Source organism: Ictidomys tridecemlineatus, chromosome 4, assembly GCF_052094955.1.
Source record: "Ictidomys tridecemlineatus isolate mIctTri1 chromosome 4, mIctTri1.hap1, whole genome shotgun sequence".
In the NCBI taxonomy this organism is placed as follows: Eukaryota; Metazoa; Chordata; class Mammalia; order Rodentia; family Sciuridae; genus Ictidomys; species Ictidomys tridecemlineatus.
Window position 1 is genome coordinate 21,332,171 of NC_135480.1, and position 21,388 is coordinate 21,353,558.

Below are 21,388 nucleotides of genomic sequence, written 5' to 3' on the forward strand. Positions count from 1 at the left end.
GTGCTGGGCACCCTGGTGACCTAGGTCCCTGCTCTCCTGGGTCTTGCAGCCATGGTAGAAGGTCTCTGGGTTGTCAGCTGGCACCCATTGCCCCTTCTGGCACCAAGGCCCCTGTTGTCCCTGGGGAGCCCGCATGCTCCCCCCAGGGGTGGGCGCGGGACTGCGGCCAACCCATCACAGCTTGTACCGCAGACACCATAGCGACTGGTGCGGGGGAGGGTGGGAGGCCTACTCAACTGGTGGGGGAATCTACTGGGAGAAAAATCCCCTTCTACAGGGACCGCTGAAAGAATAGGACATAGGGTGGATCTGCTTGCAGTCGGCCATGTGCCACCACCCTCGGCAGCCTGCCAAGGAAGGGGCCATACAGAGGAAGGCAGAGTAGGAGGGATAGACTGAGTTCTGATGAGGGGGTCGAGCCTCTGGATCCAACTGTGCCTGAAACTCTCAAGAGCCTCCTGGACTTGTGCTGAATCCATAAATTCCTTTTTTTTTTTTTTTTTTGGCCTAATTCTGCTTGACCTGAGTTTCTGTCAAACTATATTTCATCCTGTCAACAATCTGGCAAGTACAGTTTTTGCTTTGTTTTTTCAGATAGGAAATGGAGGCTCAGAGAGGCTAGGTGAGTTTAACAAGGCTACACAGCAGCTATCTGGAACCTGCCCTGCTCAGAGCCTCCACTCTTGCCATTACTGGCAGTGTGGTGTGGTGGGCGACAAACTGGACAGGAAGAAAGAGTTCTTCAGGGCAGGGAGTGTGGGGTCCTGTGCGGGGACCCTGAGGGATAATCACAATGAGACCTGGTTCGGCTGGGACACCCGTGAGAGGCGCAGAGCAGGGAAGCGCGGGTGGCACGGCGGCTGTTCTTTTCTCCAGTTTTTATTTTTGCCAATTTTGAAGAAACAGAGGATTTCATGTGGAAATGTGGCCGTTTGGCTTTTCTGGAAAACTGCAAGGGGTGGGGGCTCCCTGCAGGCACAGAGAGAGGGACAGTTTGCTGGGGGGTGGCCCGCTCAGGCGGCGAGGCACCCACTCTCCAGGTCTCCGGGAGCTGTCATTCCTGTGTGTCCCCTGCCCGGGGCTGGCCATTGGCGCTGGTGACCCGAGTGGCAGTACTGCACAGGTGCTGTCCCCTGAGAGGCCGGCCGCAGGTGACATGCTGGTGCCATCTTGGGTCACCGTGCCTCCTGGACTGTCCCTACTCTGCTGCTCCCCAGCCCCCCGGACCTGGCAGGGCTCAGGACAGACGGGTGAGTTGGCATCTTCAGGTGCGGCTCAGTGGCAGCCTGTAGAGTCCCTCCCCGAGGGAATGGGGCAGGTGAGGGCAGGAGCCAGGCAGCCCAGGCATCCACAGCAAGACGCAGCTCCGCATAGAGGTCGGGAAATCCAGGTGCGGGGCTCCTGGGCGCAAACCCAGGGCTACCACTTCTGACTGGAATACAGGGAAGTTTTCACTTCCTGTGCCTTCAGTTGCCCCTCCATAAAAGGGAGATAACATGAGTTAGGTTGGGTTATCAGAAGTAAAGAGTAAGCCATCAGCAAATGAATATCGGTCTGACCTCTTCCACTGATGCACTGACCTTGTAAATCCTTTTCCCTCCGAGCCTCAGTTTACCCATCTGTCCAGTGGGGTGTCAGGCTTGGGTTTCCATTAGGCCCCACTGGCCCTGGTGTTCTGTGACTACAAACTATAATCTTCATGTAATCTCTTGAGGCTGGGCCAGAGGGGCCGGGGCCTTCTCTGCCAACCCTTCCACCTGGGGTCTACACAGAGCCTAAGGACCACCAGGGTGGAGCCATCGATTCCCACTTCCTTAGACTCAGCCCAGGCGCCACCCCCAGGATCTGGGGTGGCTCATTATGTCAAGTCACGCCAACCTGGAGGCACCGGTCGGGCTGGAAGGAGCCAGCCCTTGGGGCCTGTGGCCCTCGGCCCTGCTCTGCAGGGGGCCCTGCAGAAGGCCCTGGAGCAGGCCGGGCACGGGCGATCCACTGCAGCGGGCGCCAGGCACCAGCTGGCAGAGCCGTCTCCCTGCTCCCACTCACCCCCGGATGGGAAATGATGCATGAAAACCAAGGAGGTAAAATTAGCCCAAGGCCACCAAGTGATTGATGCCGACAGGATCCCAGAGGGAGGGCCGCGCGGCCAGCTCGCGGCCCGGGGCTGCAGGGCAGCCTGGCCATCTGGGGCCTCCGTCTCGGGCCTTCTATTTCTGGACTCGGCTTCCAGGCTGTGGCCGCCTGCGGGAGCTTCCCAGGCTCCCGAGCAGCCCTGGGACCTGCCACCAGCCTGGCCCTCCTCCCCGACCCTGGGGGGAAGGCTCCACTCGCCCTTTTCCCAGGTGTGGAAACTGAGGCCAAGAGGCCAGGGCCCAGCCAAAGGAGGCAGCGCCGGTTCAGACCCAGCCTCCTGGCCCCAGAGCCGCTCCCCACGTGCGGCTGCGCCAAGAGGCCAGGGCCCAGCCAAAGGAGGCAGCGCCGGTTCAGACCCAGCCTCCTGGCCCCAGAGCCGCTCCCCACGTGCGGCTGCCGCCCCACTCAGGGCCCAGACGGCACCAGGGGGCGGACCCCGCAGCCACACGCCCCATGTGTGCTCTCCAGTCTCAGGACCCTTAGCACCAGAGCCTGCTCTTGACTCCAAGCCCAAGTACCCCGACAGGCGGGGCGGAGGGTGCCCAGCATCCAGGTGTCTTCTAAAGGTGCCGAGAAAGTGTCTGTCTGGCCCTGAGACCTCATTCCAACCCCGTGCAGGGGGTGCAGAACGGCGGGGACCACCAAGCCCCCGTGGTCTCCTATTACACGGTGGTACACCAAGGCCAGAGAGGGAGAGAGACTCACTCAAAGCCACACAGCGAACCCGCGGCTGAGCCTAGGCTGGGACCGTCCCATTGCAGAGCGCCTGCTGTCAGGGCCGTTTATCAAGAGCCAACCTGGGTGGGGACAGAGTCCCCTGCATGGAGGGGCAGCTGAGGCAGGTCGCTCCCTGAGACCAACAGGCCCCCCTCATCTGATGCTTCCCCGACACCTGCCCCCATTTTGGAATCTGCAGGAGACATGGGGCCACTGTGGAGGGACAAGGCCCCCATTAAAGACGAGCTCAATTTCACGAGCAGACTCGTGTCCCTGCGAGGGCCCCTGCCTGCCCTGGGCGCCCTGCCTCCCCCAGAGGGAGCCCGGGACTGGCCAGCACAGGGCGCTGCACGCCCCACAGACACACCTCGCCTCGCCCCAGGGCACGGCCAGCGCAGTTCAGGGGCAGTGACCACAGTGACCTCAGCGGCCGTCGCCAAGTCCAAGCAGAGCAGCTTCAGACGGCATCAGGCTCAACCCTCCATCCAGACCACATCCAAGGCCCAGGGAGCCGTGGGGCCAGAGTCCCCCCAGCAGCTCCTCGCGGGCGACCGCTTATTAACAGGTCACCAGAGCACTGTCATGGGCGGACGGCAGGAGCCAGAGAGGCACGCCACCCTCCGGCCTCCAGGGGAGCCAAGCGGCTCCCACACAAGCTCAGCCACCACGTTGCCATGACTAGTGTCCCTGCTCCATCCTGCATGACCTCGGGAGGCCACTTAGCCTTCCCGGGACTCCGTTCCTGCAGCTCTAAGCTGAACGGTGATGATGGCGTCTGCCTCACCAGGTTACTGTGAGGACTGAGCGGAACGCCCAGGACGGGAATGGCACGTAGTAAGTGCTCAGGAAACACCAACGGTTATGGAGCCAGAGGAGCGCACAGCCTCTGACAGCTGCTCAGGCCCAGGTCTTCCCCACAAGCCAGCAGCAGGTGGGCGAGGCCCTCAGGACAGTTGGGTGGCCCCTGCCGCCCACCAGCACGGACAGCTCCAGGCCTTGTGCGACCCACTTTCTCTGTTTAAAATGGGCCCTGGGATGGCTGCTGTCCTGCCCTGGAGTCCCCGGGGGGCTGCGGCCTCTTCGGACACCAGAGCCTGGGCTCCGCAGCCAGGGCCTCCCAGCAGGGCGGACGGGCCTCGGCCCAGGCAGCTGCTCTCCGCCGGCCACCCAGAGGGCCTGTGGCTGGTGCTGGGCAGGGGCTGGCCTGGCCAGCAGGCACTTCTCGCCTCTCAGGAACTCACCCCGCCCCCGTGCTCCCTGACCACACGCCACAGCCAGAGGCCAGCAGGGCTGCCGCCGCCTCCGCCAAGACCAGCACTCGGGGAGCCAGATGGCAGGGGCCTTCCCAGCCTGCCAGCGGCTACCTGTGTGGCCTGGGGAGTCTGTCCACCTCCTGGGCCTCAGACTCAGGGGGCGGTGAGGTGCTCCTTGACTGAGGCGGACGGTGTCCTGGGACCTGGGGGGACGAGTGGGGTGGACTGGGTACGCAGTGTCCCCCGAAAGCTCCCGGCCTGGCAGGGGTGCGTCCAGAGGTGGACATCTGGAGTGGCAGAGCTGTCCCTGCGAACCAGCCGGGACCCACCGCCGGGGGATGTAGGGAGGCGGGCAGGGGGAGGTGGGTCACCAGGGCGGGGGTGCGTCTTCCCGTGGCCCCCCTCTGAGCCCATTTCCTTTCCTGTTGGCTTCCTCCCCTGGGCCCGTCTGCCTCACCTGGGGCTCCAGCCATGGACTGGCCATCCAGGGACGGAGACCTCTGACACCTGACCCCAAATAACCTTGCCTGCTCTGAGTCGCCCCGGCCGGGTATTTTGGCCACGAAAACAAAAAAGCTCCTGAAGCAGGTGGAAGGGAGCAGCCGAAAGGGCTCTCCCTGCAGCCTAAGTAGGTAACCGGCTGCAGCCTTGGCCCCGAGAGCGGCAGACCCACAGCTGGGCCACCCCGGCTCCGGGAGAGTGACCCCAGGCTGCTGTCTTCTCCTGCCCACCCTGGAGGCCAAGGGCCCATTGGAGCCGGTCCACCTTCCCGGGTGTGGGGTTCCGTGACCAGGCTTCTGGCCACCTCCCTGAGCAAACGGTTAGGGTGACCTCTTTCCCTCCGCGTGGGCCCCGGGCCAGACCCGTCAGGGCCGAGAGGGTGGAAATCCGATCGCCCACCGCATTCTGGGCAGCAGCCTCCTGTGGGATGCCAGGGGACAATGGGACGAAGCTGTCACAAAGCCCTGGGCCAAGAGGCGGCCCACGGACTGTCCCAGTGAGGTAGGGACAGGATGGTGCAGAGAAGAGAGCCTGGAGGGGGCCGGGCACTGGGTGCTGTGTGGGTGCTGCCTCCCACGGCCGCCCTGGGACAGGGCTCCATGCCACAGAGAGGTTGTGTCACTTTCCCAGACACACAGTCGGGGAGCAGCTGAGCCAGGACTGGACCCAGGCTTTCTGATTCCAGGGTCCACCTCCCCCGCTCGCCTGGAACAGAGGCCTTAAGCAAGGATAGAAAACCCCAGAGTGGGGGAGAGAGGGCTCCAGGGCCACTGCTTCCCACCCCCTAGGGAAGGGCGGAGGAGGGGCAAACAGCGGGGACAGCAGAGCTTCCAGGAGTCACGGGGACCCACGGAAGGCGTTTGGCTCTGGGGGAACTCTCAGCTGACAAATTTTAAATATTGCACAAGATTTTAAAAACTGTAACTGGCTCCTGAAACCAAGCAGCAGCAACTCCAGACATGTCCAAGGAGGCGCTCGGAAAAAATCAGAAATAACCTACATGTCCAGCAGGAGGGGAACGGCTGAATGATGAGTCACTCCAAAACCAGCTTGTATCAGTAAAGAAACTAATTATGGTCGCTCTTTATGCAAAACCCTAGTTAGATTCTCTTGCCACGGAAAGGGAATGCTAAGTAAGAAAAGCAATTTTCAGAATAGTCTGGATGACATGAAACCATTTGTCCCCCCCCCCCACACACACACACAGTGGAACATTACTCCTATAGGTCATGCGTGTCAGGGCACAGAAAAAGATCTCGAGGATACACCCAAGTAATGATGATGAGGTTTCACTCCATGAGGTCATCTCAGTGTCGTGGTGGCCAAGGAAGGCTTTGTTAAAATCTGATTTTTTTATGTGTGGCTAAAACATACTGGTGTAGGGCTGGGGATGCGGCTCAGTAAGCAGAGTGCTGGCCTCGCATGCAGCAGGCTCGGGTCCCCTTCCTGGCACAGCAGTAATAATGGTAAATACACACACACGCACACGTACGTGTCCATACACACACACACGTGCGTGCACTAGTTTCTTTTTGGGATAACTAAAACTTAGTGCGACAAGATTAAAGAGAGCAGAGCTGCTGGGGAAGCCGATCTATATTGGAGTTGGGGATCAGAGAAATTCAGTCACTGCGGGGACAGGGACTCCGGGCCCTGCTGAGCCTCAGAAGTGTTGCTGGGGAGACAAGGGCGACCCTCATTCCAACCCACGGACAGGGGAGAAGGGGGGGCAGCACGAGGTCCCCCACCCCGTGACTCAGAGGGAGTGCCCTGGGCCGTCAGAGGTGCCCCGGCAGCCACCCCTGCCATCCTCCCCAGGGACCCCATCATTCCCTGGATGAATGCCCAGCTCCAGGGGTGCTCCTGGGCCCGGGCCGCATCTCCAGGAGGACTCTGCACAGAGGCAGGAACCAGGGAGGAGACGGAAGAAAGGGGACAGGGACCGGGACAGGAAGTGCTCCCGGGCTGCCTCTCCGCAGTGGCCCAGCTGTGACAAGCCCAGACCCCAACTCAGGCAGAACCTGTGAGTCCCACAGACCTGACCCCAGTCGGGAACTGGCCCTGACCACGTCACGGGCATGGGTCAGCGATGTCACTGCAGGGTCAGGAGTGAGCCCAGCCCCCCCCCCCCGACTCCTCGAGACCTGGCCGAGGCCACTGTGCTCACCGCCAACGGGCCTGGGGAGGCCCCTGCCCGCCCGTGAGGACACGGCGAGCAACACCTGTGTGGCCTCCTGTGGACCGTGCCGCTGTCCCCCACGACAGGCCCTGCCATTCTTGGCACCCGGGGCACTGAGGCGAGGAGGCGGCAAGGGCGGAGCCCCAGGCTGGCCGCAGGTCCAGGGCCAGGGAAGACCTGCTTCTGGCCGAGGCCGCGGGCCAAGGAGCTCTCGGGCAGAGGAAGGGCCAGGGAGACGGGCCAGCCCAAGGGCAGTGCGACTTTCTTGGCCGCTGGCCTGGACCCCGGGCGGGCACGCAAGGAGGCAAGGGAACCGCTGGCAGGTGCCACCAAAGAGTCTGATTTCCACCTGAAACTGGAGGAGGGGACTCTGGAAGCCAGCCAGCCGGGACCTGGAGCAGGACAGGGCACAGAACTGGGAAGGCAGGAGGAGAGGAAGGACTGTCACCAGGAGCAGCAGAGACAGGCTGTGACAACAGCAAACAGTGGGGGACGGTGCCCTTGAACTCTGGACACGGCCTCGGGGACTCAATCAGATGTGTCCCTAAGAAGGGAGCCTGGGCCACACCAACAGGCTCATGGTGTCCTCTGGGCAGAGGGGCCACCAAGAAGCAAGCAGGTCCTCTGGCACACGTGAGGAAAAGTGCCACCCTGGGGGACCTGGGACGGGCTCGGAGCCAGCCTGACCACAGCTCTGAGTCCTGAGTGGACCGCGGGCACAGAGGGTGGAGGGCTCAAGCCGCCAGTCACCACGCATCACTGGGCGCAGTCAAAGCCCAGGCTTCTGGGCGACTCCTACCCTGCTGGCCAAGAGCCAGGGCCAGGACCGGCAAGGAATGGCTGCCCGTCCTGTGTGCAGAGCCTCGCCCCAGAGCCCTGCGGAATAGCAGCCGCCTGCCAGAGCTGCAGGGGGACAGGGCTGGGCCACCCGGACGGGCCCCGGGGAAGGTGGTGCAGGTGGGGCCCCAGAGCGCTCCCCGGCTCCCGCGGGCCCCACTCTCTGTGGACTTGTGGCCACACGCAGGCCCAGCCACGCCTTGGTCTGTCCCCAGGAGCCTGGGAACAGGGCGCCCTGGCTCCTCTGGGGGGAGCCAAGGGCCACGGAGCCCAGAGGCTGCCCTGCTGCTCCATGGCTGGCCCAGGCTGGACGAGAACCGTCCTCGCTGCCCCACCAGGGGCTGGCTGACCTCTGAGGCCGCTCACGCAGATCCAGCCCTGGGCCCTGGAGGGACCTTGAAGGAAGCCGACTCAGGCCACCAGCCACCACTCACCTCCCACACAGACCCCCTGCCACTGGAGAGCAGTGCTTGGCCAAGCCCCTGACCTTAGGCCCTGAGCACAGCCCTCCCTCCTCCTGCCACACCAGCATGGATGTGCCCAGACTGCAACGGGACACCTGCTGGCAGCACCCAGTCCACCTCCTGCAGCCCTGGCGGGATGGGACAGTGGGGACAGACGGGCTGCCGTGGCCAGCTCACCACCCAGGTGTCAACCCGTGGCTGGGACAGCCTGCAAGCTGCCTGGCCCACCCCAGAGGCCGCCTGCCTGTCCACCCAGCACTGACTCACCGGACAGGAAGGGACCTCTCACCAGCAATCATCCACTGGTCAAGCCCTCTGACGGCGCCCTGAGGGACACCAACCTGGCCCCTTTGCTCCTTTAGATCACCGTGTTTCCCGCCCTGAGCCTGATGCTATCCGGACAGAATTCCCAAACCTAGCCGTCTCTCTCCCCTGCTTAGGAAGCATCCATGGCTTCCCAGGGCCTCCAAGGTAGAGTCCCCACCTCACCCATGGCATCCAGGGCCCTCCCAGTGTGGCTAAGCCGCCTTTCCTGGACCTGCGGCACCTGCTCTCCTCCAAACACCCGCCATTCCCGAGCCGCGGTCCCCAGATCCCCAGATGCCCTTCCCTCCTCCCCAGCCACCTCTCCGCCTCCTCCGGCTCCTCTGGGAGGGCACCACGCCCTCCCACCTCCCCACCTCCGTGCCCTGGTAGGTGCCCTGCTCCCTGCCCCCCCATGGCCAGCAGCATCGGGGCAAGGGCTGCTGGAACAGTTCGTGGTGGAGACTGTTTTAAGTTTCCCGATCTGTTGCCCACGGTGCCTTTATTAAACGCAGTAAAACTGACGGCTGACGGCAAGTTGCCTGGGAGCTCCTCGACGCTCCGCTCCCTCTCCCGTCTGCACCTGTCTGGGCGCAGCTCGCAGGGGTGTGGGGCAAGCTCTCTGCTCTCCTGGGCGCTGGAGGCCCATGCTCCTGGCACCCAGAGGAGCCTGAGTGTGGGCACAGGTCCCGGGGACGCTCCACTAACACCTTCACCCCAACACTGGGCAGGAAGGTCCCCACCAGCCCGGAGCGCGGCCTGTGCTGGCGCCCATTCTCAGGCGTGCACACCTACAGACAGAGGGCCACCGGCTGGAGGCACGCGGGCCCACATCCTGCACTTCTTCTGAATGGCCCAGCACCCCAGGGACAGAATTCGGGGTGCTGCAACTTCTCCAGTCCACACTCCAGCAGCACAGGCACCGCACGGTGCCGCTCACTGTTGGCGGTAAAAGGTAGCAACCTGGCTCGGTCCTCCAGGGCTGTGCAACCTTGGGAAAGTTACTTCACTTCTCTGGGCCTCGATTTCATCTCTGTAGATGGGGTCATGGGCAGCTGTGAAAGGTCACCAGACGCGGTCTGGCAGGGTCATGGCACCTAGGAGCCTCCTTGAGGCTGGGGTGTCACTGACATCTCTTAGAGGCGGGAAGCCCGTGCCGGGACTCCTCCTGGGCCCCCTCCCTCACGCCTTCTCCCCAAGACCCCACTCTTGTCTTGGGTGGATCTGGGCTGGGCCAGGCGGGCTGGCCTCCTCTGAGGACTTGGCCTCCTGGCGCAGGGTCCGGGGCTTCTCCTTCCTTTCCCTGTCCCCTCCCTGGGACACCTTGAGCCTCCGCAAACGCCAGCCCCGATGGCTGCCTTTCCCTCTGCAACCAGCTGGCCTGAGGGGCGCCTTGCTTGTGCCCGGGAGTGCACGCACGCGCGCACACACGGGTCTACACACACTCACACACACGTGCACATGCGCACACGCTCAACGCCGCCTGCTGGGTTGGTCGGAGCAGTGAGGGGCAGCGTAGGTCAGGAGGGCCCACGCCCCCTGCAGCCCTCGCTCTGTACCTTGGTGGTGACAATGCGGAGTCCAGCCTGCGGGGTCCCAGGCCCTGGCCCCATGAAAGGGTCTCTCCCTGCCGGGGCCGGGGGTCTGGCGGGCTGCTCCTCCGCCCCTCCGTCCTGGCCCCTCCGTCCCGGCCTCTCCCTCCCCGGGCAGCAGGCGGCCGATCCTCCGGGCTCTCACTCCTTCCCTTGGGGAAAGTGAGATGGTGGAGAAGTCACCCGGAGAGCTGGCACTGTGGGGGCGGCTCCATATTTACTGCTCAGTGACGTCCACAGCAGCCCAGCTTGATGACCCAGGCAGCCTGCCGGCCCGGCCTCCAACCGCCCGAGTGTGGGAAGTGTGGGACCGCGGCCTTGTGGCCACCCCAGCTCCTCCCCAGCTCCTTCCAGCCCCAGGGCGGGGGCTGCTGCCATCCCTCCGCAGGGTGAGCGCCAGCCAGATAACTGTCTGGAGACGGGACAGACACACAGACAAACGTCCTGTAGGTCCCCACGCGGCTCTGTTTCCAGGAGGACCTGGACTCGGGAACAGAGGAAGGGACGCTAGACACGGGCCAGGACTCTGGCTTGTGCACGCTCTGCACATATGACCCCCAGCAAGCCCCCTCTCTCCAGCCTCAGTTTTCTCAGCTGTGCAATGGGGTCATGGGAGGGGCTGCCTGCCGGACTCCAGGCTCAGGATGCAGGTTCTGGCAGAAGCTGGAGGACTGTCCTGAAGTGCCCTTATGGGTCAGCTGGGGAGGGAGGGAAAGGCGGGAAGGAGAGGCCCCAGGAGACTCGGCAGGTCTAGAGGCCCAGGTGAGCCCCAGGCCTCGGCAGCCAGCCCTGCTCAGAGGCCGGCGCTGGGCAACAAGTGGCCAGCAGCCTCTACCCCACCGCCACTCCCCTCCCCTGGTACCATCCCCTGGAGGCTCCTGGTCTGTCCAAATGTGCCGCCAAGTTTTGACCCCCACCTTCCGGTGTGGAGAGGGCCTTGAAATCCTCTGTGTAATCAAGACCCAATAAACCACAGGCCACTTTCAAACACCTAGAAACCTGGGGGAACTCGGGAACACGGGGAGGTGTCCCCCAGGGCTGCTTTACAAATGTGGCTTTCTTAAGTGACCACAAAGATTAGAATGTGGCTGTGTGACCTTGAAGGTCACCTAACCTCTCTGAGCCCCGAGTTTCCTTTTCCCTAAAATAATGCAGAAGCCATTTGTGGGGCTGTTGCCAAGGACCTGGTGCTGATTCCTGCTCCTTCCGGCTTTTCACCACCCAGAGACAGCAGAGACTGAAACGGGGTCCTAAAACCCTTCCCAGACTGCGGGCAGGACGGACAGACTATCTCCATTTACAGAAGAGGAAACTGAGGCCCAGGGAGGCTGAAGGGTTGGCCTTGATCTCAGGCCAGTGGAGAGGGAGGAGGTGTGGCCAGGTCACCTCTAAGCAGGGCTGGGGGTCTCTGGGGGCTGCCGTGCGGGCCTGAGCTGGCACTGTCTTCAGGGGCAGCCACCAGGAGGGCACCTGTCATCCGGGCACCCAGGGGCCAAGAGCAGAAGCAGGGTGGAGCCTCAGGCCCACGCCCTCTGCAAGGCACAGCGCTGACCCCTCCAGACCGTTCCCTGGCCCCTTCTCTGTCCCACGTCCCCCCGGAGGACCAGCCCAGGGCACTCTGCAGACCTTACTTGGGGTTCCCCAGCCCCTGGGAAACAGAAGCCAGGCACACTCGGGGAAATTTGTGGCCCCCCGACCTCAGAGTGGAGAGCCAAGTCCCCTGCACATTGCTCCACTCCCACATTCTCATTCTCGTATTCCACCCCTACTATTGCATTAGCCTCCTAACCGACCCCCCTGCCTCCAGCCTCACTCCTAGGCTGCTGGGCAGCTTTCTGGAATGTGAATCTGCTTCTACATCTGCTTCCTCCTTATAAACCCTCTGAGGCTCAAGTGGGTTATTTGGCTGGAGAGTGTGTGTGAAGGGATTCAGAGGGAGAGGAGCTGGAAAGACTACAGTGGAGTAAAACACGAGCAGCACGTTCATCCTGGTCCTACCCCAGGGCCTTTGCACTGGTTGCTCCCTCTCCCTGGGACACTCATCGGGTTACCTGCATGACCTTTCTCACGGGCCCTCCCCTTGCTTCCCACCTCCTCCTCCTCCTTGGTATGGCGCATATGGAACGTGCCTGCGCTTCACTTGTTTTGAATTTTCTCTGCCTCCCTTTGTTATAACGTGAGTTCCCAGAGCGCTAGGCTGTTTGTCAGTTTTGTCACTTTCATGTGAACAGTGCACAGGACCCAGCAGGCGGAGCCCCAGCGCGTGCAAAAGGGGAACGACGCCTCCAGGGTGCTCACCTTTCACCTGCGCAGCAGCAGCGCCACGCGGGGACCACACGGCCTCCTTCTCCACTTAGGCCACCGAGGCTCAGGTGGGACGACTGGACTTGGAATCAGCGGCGTCTCCCTGCACTCCCGCGTGACCCGGACCTGCCTGGACAGGGCTCGCGGTGGCCTATCGTGGGGGCCCGGGAGCCAGGACTGGGCTCCAGGGGCCTGGCCGACCGGCGACTGCACAGGTGCACGGCCACCTGGGGAAGGTGTGAGGGACAGGATGACACGGGCCCAGCCCCAGGCCCCTCCTGCAGGGCCTCTGCCCGGGGTGCTGCGCCCCTCTCCACCAGGTGCATCTGCAAGAGGAGGAGGCTCCAAAACTGACAGCAGTTTCCTTTTTCTTTATGGCGCTCTCCCTCTCTCTCTCTCTCTCTCTCTCTCTCTCTCTCTCTCTCTCTCTCTCTCTCTCTCTCTCCCCCCCTTTCTTTCTGCACAGCTTGTTTTTCCCCGTGTGGCCCTGGGCCAACCCCGGAAGCCCCTCCCAGGCCCACTCTGAGCACAGGGCCCCCCCACTCCTGCAGGGAGGGGCGTGCACCCTTGGCTTTGGACCAGCCCTGTCCCCAGGGCCCCAGAGCCTCGGAGCCCGGAGCCCCTCTGCTGGAAGCCCAGTGTCCAGTTGACCACAGAGGACTTCCAGCCCCACACCGTCCCAAAGGGCCTCTCCCCAGGGGCTCTGGGTGCTCTGCCCCCCTGCAGGAGGGCGTCCCTCAGGAAGCCACATCAGAGAGCCAAGGTTCCAGCGCCGACTGTGCCGCTGGCCCTGGGCCCTCACCTCACCTCTTGGAGCCTCCATTCCCACATCTGCCTCCTCGCACACTGGTGTGCACAGAGGGCTTGTGCCAGGGGGCTTTGGTTTGAACATGTCCCCCCCCACGGGCCCATTTGTTGAAAGCCTGATCCTCCATGGGGCAGTGACCTGAAGAGGTAGCGGTCACTGGGACACTGAGGGCACTGTCCCTGGAAGGAACTGATGTGATTCTTGTGGGACCTGGTTAGTTATTTCGAGAGACAAGAGTTCTAATTGTGACAAGAGCAAGCCTGGCCCTTCACGCTCGGGCTCCCTGTCTTGCTGTGTGGCCTCCTGCTCTCCCACGCCCTTGCCATGTTGCCGTCTGCCATGGGATGATGCAGCCAAGGAAGCCCTACCACAGGGCCATGCCAGGTCCAAAACTACGAACTAAATAAACCTCTTTTCTCTACAAAGCACCCAGCCTCTGGTATTTTGTTATTAAATGACTAATATGGTCCATGACATGCTTAGTACCGGATCTAACCACAAAAGCCCTCGATAAACAGGATCTGCCACCACCATTGTCTTCACCCCGGGTCTCCTGCTCCGCAGACCTTCCACTGAATTCTAGAGTCTCCAAATCAGCAGAGACTGTAAGGGCCATTGAATCTCACCCTGTCACCCTCCTGGAACTTCCACACCTGTAAGGAGGGGGAGCTTATCATCATTACTCCACAAGCTAATGACCTGGTCTGCCTCGTCCGACACCAGCCCCAGAGGGAAGTGGCTGCCACTCTTCCATCCCAAACCCCAGCACAGGGGGAGTCCCCGTCCACGGGGGTATTCACAGAGGTGCCGTCAGATCAGAACTCTGCCTGGCTCGAGCCAACTGTCACAGAGCTAGGACCTGCTGAGGAACCGGACGGCAACCAAACAGCCTCACCAAGAAAGGGAGGATTCCCCAGAGACGGGAGTTCAAAGGAGAGGGGGTGAGCCCGGCAGAGGGGGAACTGGGGGGCCAGCCATCGGGGGCTTCCCTGGAGTGAGTGGAGAGGGAAGGGGAGGGCTCATCAGGACAGTGGTGGAACGTGACAGGGCAGAGGGGACAGCAAGGAACGTAGGCTGAGCATGGCAAAGGGGAGGTCGCAAGGCAGCGTCCCCACAGGGACTGGAGGGCACAGCAAGGACTCTGACTTCCTCCTCGTGGCAGCCGCAAGTCCTTAGAGGTCTTTGGGCAGGAATCCATAGGCTCAGTTTCGCACATGACAAAGGTCCCGAGGCCGCTTCCCAGTCACTGTCCTTCCTTCTGTTCATGAACAGCACGGGCACTACCTGTCACTCTGCCTAGGCTGCTAGCCAGTCCCCGTAGAAGTCAGGAGAGGACAGGTTGTGCTACAATAACAAAACCCCCAGATCTCAGCGGTTCAAAACAACAAAGGTCTATTGCCACTCACACTGTGGGGCCACCCTGGGCCATCAGGACTCACTCAGGGACAAGGCAAGGACGCAGCCTGGCAGAAGCAGACACATCCCGCCCACTACCAGTTGCCACGCCCAGGGAAAGAGCCCCCCAGAGGTTCTCACGCCAGCAGTACTCGCGTTAGCCTAAGTCCCACGTGTCACTGTAGCTCATGGCCCCACGAGCCAGCCGTCTGCCGTGAGATGATGCCACTTGGTGCTGCGACCTAGGGGAGCCTTGCCCCACCCCTGCTGTGAATCTGGAAAATCTGGAAATATCTAGAGGAGAGCATGAAGGGCCTCCAGACACCCCTCTCTGGCCCCAGTTCGCCCTTCCCTGGTCCCCAATCATTCACAGGTGGCAGCTGAGGCAAAATTCCAGGAGGTGGGGCCAGCGGGGGCAGGAGCAATCTTGGTAGGATCCGAGGGGTCCAGGAAGGGTAGGAGATGAGGCGGGGAAGGGTGGGGGCCATTCAGCCCAGAGGCTTTAAGTCACGGTGACATGTACTGAGGAGACTTCAGCTGTTTTAACAGAAACTGGGAGGCCCCTCGGATCCTACTTGGAACACGCTGCTGGCGGCGGTGCCGAGGGGCCAGTCGGAGGGGGAGGGTGCAGGTGGCCTCAGCAGGCTCTTGCTGTTGTCCTGCAGAGAGACAGCTGTGGCTCTGCAGAGGTGGATGATTCGCTTGAGAGGACAAAGTTCTCTGCTCTTGCAGAGGGCATGGACTGGGCTGAGGGAGAGACACTGGGGTGTCTGTTGGAAGGACCAGCAGGGTGACCTGGCCTGGGTCAAGACCAGCACCCTGGGGGAGGTCAGGAAGGAAGATCAAAGACAGCCACCCTGAAACAGCTTAGAGGGAGGCCAGGTAGGTGGCTAAGGGACAGGTGACCCCTGGGCTGGGCTATAGCTCAGTTGGTAGAGGCTGGCCTTGCATGCACAAGGCCCTGGGTTCGATCCCCAGCACCACAAAAAGAAACAGGTGACTCCTGACCCCTTGCCCAGTGCCCCGACCAAGGACCCAGAACCAGGGAAGTGCAAGAGGAGAAAGTTCTAGATGGAATCTTGCTGGACACCACGGAGAGCAAAGTTCAAAACCTTCTCCAACTGAGGGGCCCAGGAACTCAGGTCCAAATCACACGTAAGCAGAGGTGACAGCTGTGGTGGCTGATTAGGGCTCGGGGGACAAGTGATAAAAGACCCTCATCTTTGAGAATGTTACCAGAGAAGGGAACCAGCCGCTGCCACCAGCTGCTCCTCGAGGGTCCTGTCAGTGAGGAACTGGAAGGAGCAGGGCGGGGCAGTCCGGGTGTTCGGCTATGCCCAGGGCTGCACTCTGCAAAGACCAGGCTCAGAGAGCGACTCTTGTTCACCCCGAACCAGGGCCTGGGCTACGTCAGGGACTTGATCTCTGCTATCTCATTTCATCTCCCCGCTGCCTTGCTGGTCAAATTTTGGTGGCCCCACTTTAGGGAAAGAGAAAGAGGTTCAGAGAGGTCAAAAGGAACATAACAAAGCCCTAAGTCACACAGCGGTTGAGAAAGGGCTCTGATGGAGAAACCCTTTCCACCAAGCTAAATAAAGCAAGGGGCCTGGGCTGTGTTCCCAGAAGGGAAACTTTGTAGACACGGCCCACCTTTCGGAGACCATGCCCCACTCCCAAGGGAAGGAGGCCACAGCTCCTTACTTTGGGCCCACAGACCCCACACCGCCAGCCACCACCCCAGGAAAGTCCCAGCTTCCTTCCTCTGGAGGGGACATGTGGGCAAAGGCCACAGGCATCATGCTCCAGCTCAAAAGAATGGAAAATTCTTTTGCTCGTGCACAGACAAACCCCCAAAGTTTGCAGGCTTTGCAGGCATTAAGAGCACTCGGACCTGGCTGCCTCCTGTCCCCCCACACAGAGGACTGGGCGTGTTTCTTTGCAGCCACCCTAAATTATATACCGCGGCTTTTCTCCCCATGAAGGAACCGGCCATGAAGGAACCCCATGAAGGGACTTCCCAAGTCCCAGCCCATCCTGGGCGTCTGACCCCGCTCTCCCACCCGGGTCGGGACTCCAGCAACTTTCCGCCAGCCTGGCCCATCCATCGCCCACGACCGCTCGGGTCTCCCTGCAGCCACCCGCCTAGGGCACGCTGGCCTTGACGGAGGAAGGTCATTGGCCACCAAGTTTCTGCAGTTTCTGCAGCTCAGAGTGCCTCGGGGACTGCGGGGGGGGGGGGGCGGTGGAGGCTGCCGCGGAGTCCCCACCGCAACTCTGCTTCACAAAGCCCTCCACCCACGCCCTGCGGCGCGGCCACACGTCGTGGGATCCCGAGCGCCGCGCTGCGGGACACCCCCTCCCCAGGCCCGGCACCTCGCGGCCGAGCCGCCCCCGAGAACTAGGCCAGCGGCCGCGGCGAGCCCCCGGGCGCCCCGCCCCCCGTGTCACCGCGTTCTCATTCCGAACGCTCGCGCGGGCGGCCGCTCCCATTGGTCGGCGGCCACGTCCGTCAGCGGCGGAACGAACGCCGAGAGAAAAGGCTACATTGTAACAAGGCGAGCGCGCCGCGAGCCGGGGAGGGCGGCCGGGGCGGCCCGCGTCCCGCGGCGGCGGCGGCGGCTACCTGCCGAGGGTGACCCCACCTCGGGGCCGCGCGGCCGCCCTCCGCCCCCCGCCCCCCGCGCCCCGCCGCCGCCCGCCCGCCCGCCGCCCCGGCCCGGCGCCCGCGCTCGCTGGCGAACTGCCGAGCGCTCTCCGAAGCCATTTTCAATGGCCACAGTGGCTACCGGGCTGACTCACCTTCCCGGGAACGCTGCGGCGGCCGCGGGGCCGGGCGGGCGGGCGGCCCGGAGGGCGGCTCGGCGGAGGCGGCGCGGCCCGGGCGGGCGGCCCCGCGGCGGGAGCGGCCGCGCTGCGGGCGCGCGGGTCCCCGCGAGGCAAAGTTTCAGCGCCAGCCTCGGCGCGGCGGCGGCGGCGACTCGCTGCTGCTCTCCTCCCCTGCTTTGACCACCATCTTATTAGTACAGGAAATGACATGGAAAACGGAAGAAAGCGGCGTTTGGGGCAGACGCGGACCCCCCAATTCAGGGGCCGGAGCCGGGACTCGGCCGCCGCGTCCCAGCCCGGCCCCGGCGAGGACTCCCGGGGCCCCTCGGCCCCCGCCCCGCGCCCGGGGGCGACGCGGCCGCTCGGACCCGCGAGGAGAGGGCGAGGGTTATCGTGCAGCCCGCGGAGGCGGGGAGGAAACAATAAAATGAACGAAAAGGAGCAGGTCGAGCCAACTTTCCAGCCGGGACACTTTGGGGGGTCGGAATGGAAAGTTGGAGGATTGGGAGGCCCCAGCCCGAGGGGGCCCGGCCTCGCCCCGGCCCCGGGCAGCCCCGGGGAGGCCGAGAGTCGGGGGGCGACCAAGGCGCTTAGATTTTTAACCCTTTCGGGGCTCCGGAGCCCGTCTGCGCCCGGCCCCCCGTAACCCTTGGGATGCCCGGCGGCTCGGAGGTGCCAGCTCAAGGTGGGACACCTGGGCGTCCCGTGGACGGCTGAGGGCGACGCCGGGGGCCCCTTCCGAACAGCCACCGTGGCGGACCCGCTGGTTCCCAGGTCCCCAGCCGCACGTGTTCAGCTGCAAACGCGTGCGAGATCCAGACGCGGAAACTGGCCGCGCTGGCGGTTGGCTGGCTGGGAAGAGACGGCTAAGCCACGCTCCGTCGCTCGGCCCCTCAGTTTGTCCGTCTGTGAAATGGGACTCAGCATCACCGCGAGGGAAGATGGCGAGGAATTTTCACAAAGACAATGGGTCCGAAAGGCTGAAATGCCACCCCTGGCGCCTGGAAAGCCCCACGGTTGTGATCAGGCTGGGACCTTTGCAGGAGGCCCTTCCACCAGGGGTGGCGTCACCAGGACAACCCTTCTCCACACAAACCCCTTTTCCTAGCCTTGCCTGCGAGGCGTGCGGCTGGAAGGGGCGCCAGGTCTGACCTTCCAGGAGGTGTGCTGCTGGCCCCAAGACCCTGCTAAAACCCAGCAGGAGGTTGTCCGAGGGATTCCACCCCCGGCAAGGCCCTTCCCCCAGATGTCCACAGAAGCCTGCAAGAACTGGCCCAGGAGCTCCCTGTCCTGCTGCTGGCCACCCAGGGCACACTCGTGGCTCCTGGAGTCTAGGGTGGGGCTGGGGGGGAGGGAGGCACCCCGTGTCCCGCCTCGTTCTTCCCTTGACTTCTTGGAATCCCATGCCTCTTCGGTTCTGTGGGATCTGGAGCAAGTGAGCACCTCTCTGAGCCTCAGTTTCCTCCTCTGCAAAGTAGGGCACAGTCGTCCCTTCATTGGCGGCTCCGAGAGGACCAATGAGGCTGTTTCAAGAGCTCAGCACTCAGCTGCTCACAGTCAATGCCAAAGACACAGCGGCAGCGCCATCATTATTGGAGTAGAATGACAGGTTCCCTGAGAGTGACTGCTGAGTGCCGGGCAGAGCATGGGGCCCAGGAAAGATCGTGATGAGTGTCCTCAAGGGGGCCTCAGTCTGGCCTGGAGACAGGCCCTCAGGGCCACCTCAGGTTCACAGAGGTACATCCATGACACCGAGCAGAGCATCACACTGGGGCTTTGGGCAGGGGAAGGGGCGCTGAGGATCAGCCCCCTGTGCCTTTGGAGGGGAAGAGTTCACCAAGGAGGGGCCATCAGGCAGGGATGGAGGTCACCTTGGGAAAGGTGGCATTCCAGGAAGGCAAACAGCAGGGGCAAAGACAGAGGTGTCAGAGTGCCCAGGGCGGCTGTGGCTGCAGGGACTGCAGGGGGGGGGGGGGCAGGGCAGAGCAATGAGATGAAGCCAGAAAGAGGAGGAGGTGAGAAAGGGTGCCGGGCGGCAGGAGATGGGCAGGTGGCGGGCTCTGCTCCAGCGGGGCTCTGTCCAGACCTCCAGCCACATGGCCCTGGGGATTTCCCTCTGCCAGGAACATCAGCTGGGTGGTGTGACAAGGAGCCTGTAGCTCTCCCCCTAGGCACCAGGTTCATCCTGCATGGCTCAGGGCATTGCCACCAGAGGGTCCTACCCTGCCCTCAAGGCGCTGTCCCTTTAGCCCCAGAGTCCGGTGCCAGGTCAGGAGGGCCTCTGGAACTGGGCTGGGAGGTTGCTAGGCCATCTGGGAAGGTTGTGTGGCCTCCTGTGGGTTGTGGGGGTGGAAGGCAGCCCCCCGGGGGGGAATGCAGAGCAGCCACAGCAGACTGGGTGACTCTCCCAGGAACCAAGAAGGGAACTGAAGTGACATTCCCTTCAAGGGCATCTACCGTTTGACCTCTTAAGGATCCAAGGCAGATGTCATCATCATCCCTTTTACAGACAGGCAGCGTGCTCAGAGAGGCTGAGAGAGATTTGCCAGAGGTCACACAGCCAGTGAGAGGTAGGGTGCGGTTCAAACCCAGGACTGCCGGACGCCATTGCTTGGCGTCCTCCACTCTCTGTCATTTCTGATTCATCGCCCTAGTCCAAGATGCGGACAAGTGGTTGGTGAGTGTTTCTCTCATTTTCTTCTCCGGGCATCACACAGAGGGAGCTGATCAGAACCTTCTGATGTGGAGTCAGGGATTTTATGATCTGCCCTTGCAAAAAACAAAAAAATGTACTAGTGATCCCAGCCACTTTGGGTTCCTGTGAGGACGTTGCAAGGGTCTCAGTGAATGGAGCCTGGCTCTTTGGGAGGAAGTCACCCTGCAGCCTCCTCCCCACCCCCCACTGCTAATGATAATACCCAAGCAATACCCAAGTTGCGTGCCCCGGGGCTCTGGCAGGAACAGTCACAGGAGAGTCACTTCCACATTTCCCCACAGCAGGGACTTTTATTCCATCAATTAATAATCCCTCCTAAAGCCTCAAGGGACAAGTCTCCTTCAGGATTTACGTACTGCCTGGGGAAAAAACTAAAACTGAAATAAACTACTTCTCCCCAGAGAAAGGGGCAAGCATCTTTCTGGCTAATAAGAGGAGCTCTGTAGCTGATCAGGCTTCCCTCTTTGCACGGGCTGCCAGGAAGCTCAGAGCCAAATTCCACCCTGGTTTCCAACAACTTTGGCAGTTGCTTCCTTCTCATTCCTGCTGTCCCGCTTCTAATCCTACTGGCTCAGCCTTGGTTTTGCTGCCTTTTATTAATGACGTCCCCCCCTTTTAATGGCAAGAAATAAATCCTTCAAATAAATCCACATTTAAAAGAGTTGTTGAGGGGACCTGGATTCCAGCGGCCTCGCGTTAAGCCAGGCGTGGTTCTGCTCTGGTCTTGTCCACTTGCCCAACAGCTGAGGGATCCCTCTCTTGGAAGGAAGGAGGGACTGGCTTAGGACCAAGCGGTTGCTCACCCAGCTGTCAGCAATGGCCAAGATCAAAATGCCCTGGGGCCAGCTCACAGTGGCTGTTTTTTTGCTTTGCTGACAATCATCCCACCTCTCTCCCACCATCTCCTACCCTCCCCCGGCTACCCTTCCTCCCCCGGAAAAAATACCCCGTTAGTCCCTCCGGTGGGGCATGGCAGGGAGCTGGACGGTCCTCCCTAAGGAGCCATGGCCTGTGGGAGACAAGGTGAGGTGCTGGGCAGGGGAGGGGAGGCAAGGACACCGGGAAGCGTGGCCAGGGCAAGTGGGAAGCCTCAGGGGCATTGATGGAGGTTGGGCCCACAGAGTTGGGGGTCATGGAGCAGGGCTGGGTGCTGGGGGTCCTGCTGGTCAGAGCTGGGAGCAGTGTCCTCTCTGCCCCGTTCTCAGGTACGATCTTGGCTGGGTGCCCCCAGCACCTGCCTCTCCAGCCTTCCACAGGGTGTGAGCCACCTGAACCCTTCCCCTGGTTCCTCTTCTGCTTGAGTCAGTGCAATAGTTACCTCTCGCTGTGTAACAAAGGAGCCCGGCACTTCACAGTGAAG

The 21,388-nt window shown here is 62.3% G+C and overlaps 1 protein-coding gene and 1 long non-coding RNA gene across 5 annotated transcripts in view; both read right to left on the reverse strand.

Annotated features, from left to right (window-relative positions):
- Nucleotides 1-17,728, reverse strand: part of Prdm11 (PR/SET domain 11) — a 78,049-nt gene extending 60,321 nt beyond the window's left edge. Inside the window, exon 1 of one of the 4 annotated variants that reach the window (XM_078046165.1) lies at nt 17,286-17,728. In XM_078046165.1, the coding sequence (XP_077902291.1) occupies nt 17,286-17,522 (237 nt within the window). In that variant the 5' untranslated portion in view covers nt 17,523-17,728. The remainder of the gene's footprint in view (nt 1-17,285) is intronic. The other 3 variants (XM_078046169.1, XM_078046170.1, XM_078046172.1) reach the window with 3 other exon arrangements.
- LOC144377043 (uncharacterized) lies at nt 862-17,089 on the reverse strand. Its single transcript, XR_013437600.1, has 2 exons — nt 12,278-17,089; nt 862-1,476 (listed from the first exon to the last, which is right to left on the reverse strand). It is a non-coding gene; the product is annotated as an uncharacterized LOC144377043 (long non-coding RNA).
- Nucleotides 17,729-21,388: the final 3,660 nt, after the last annotated feature.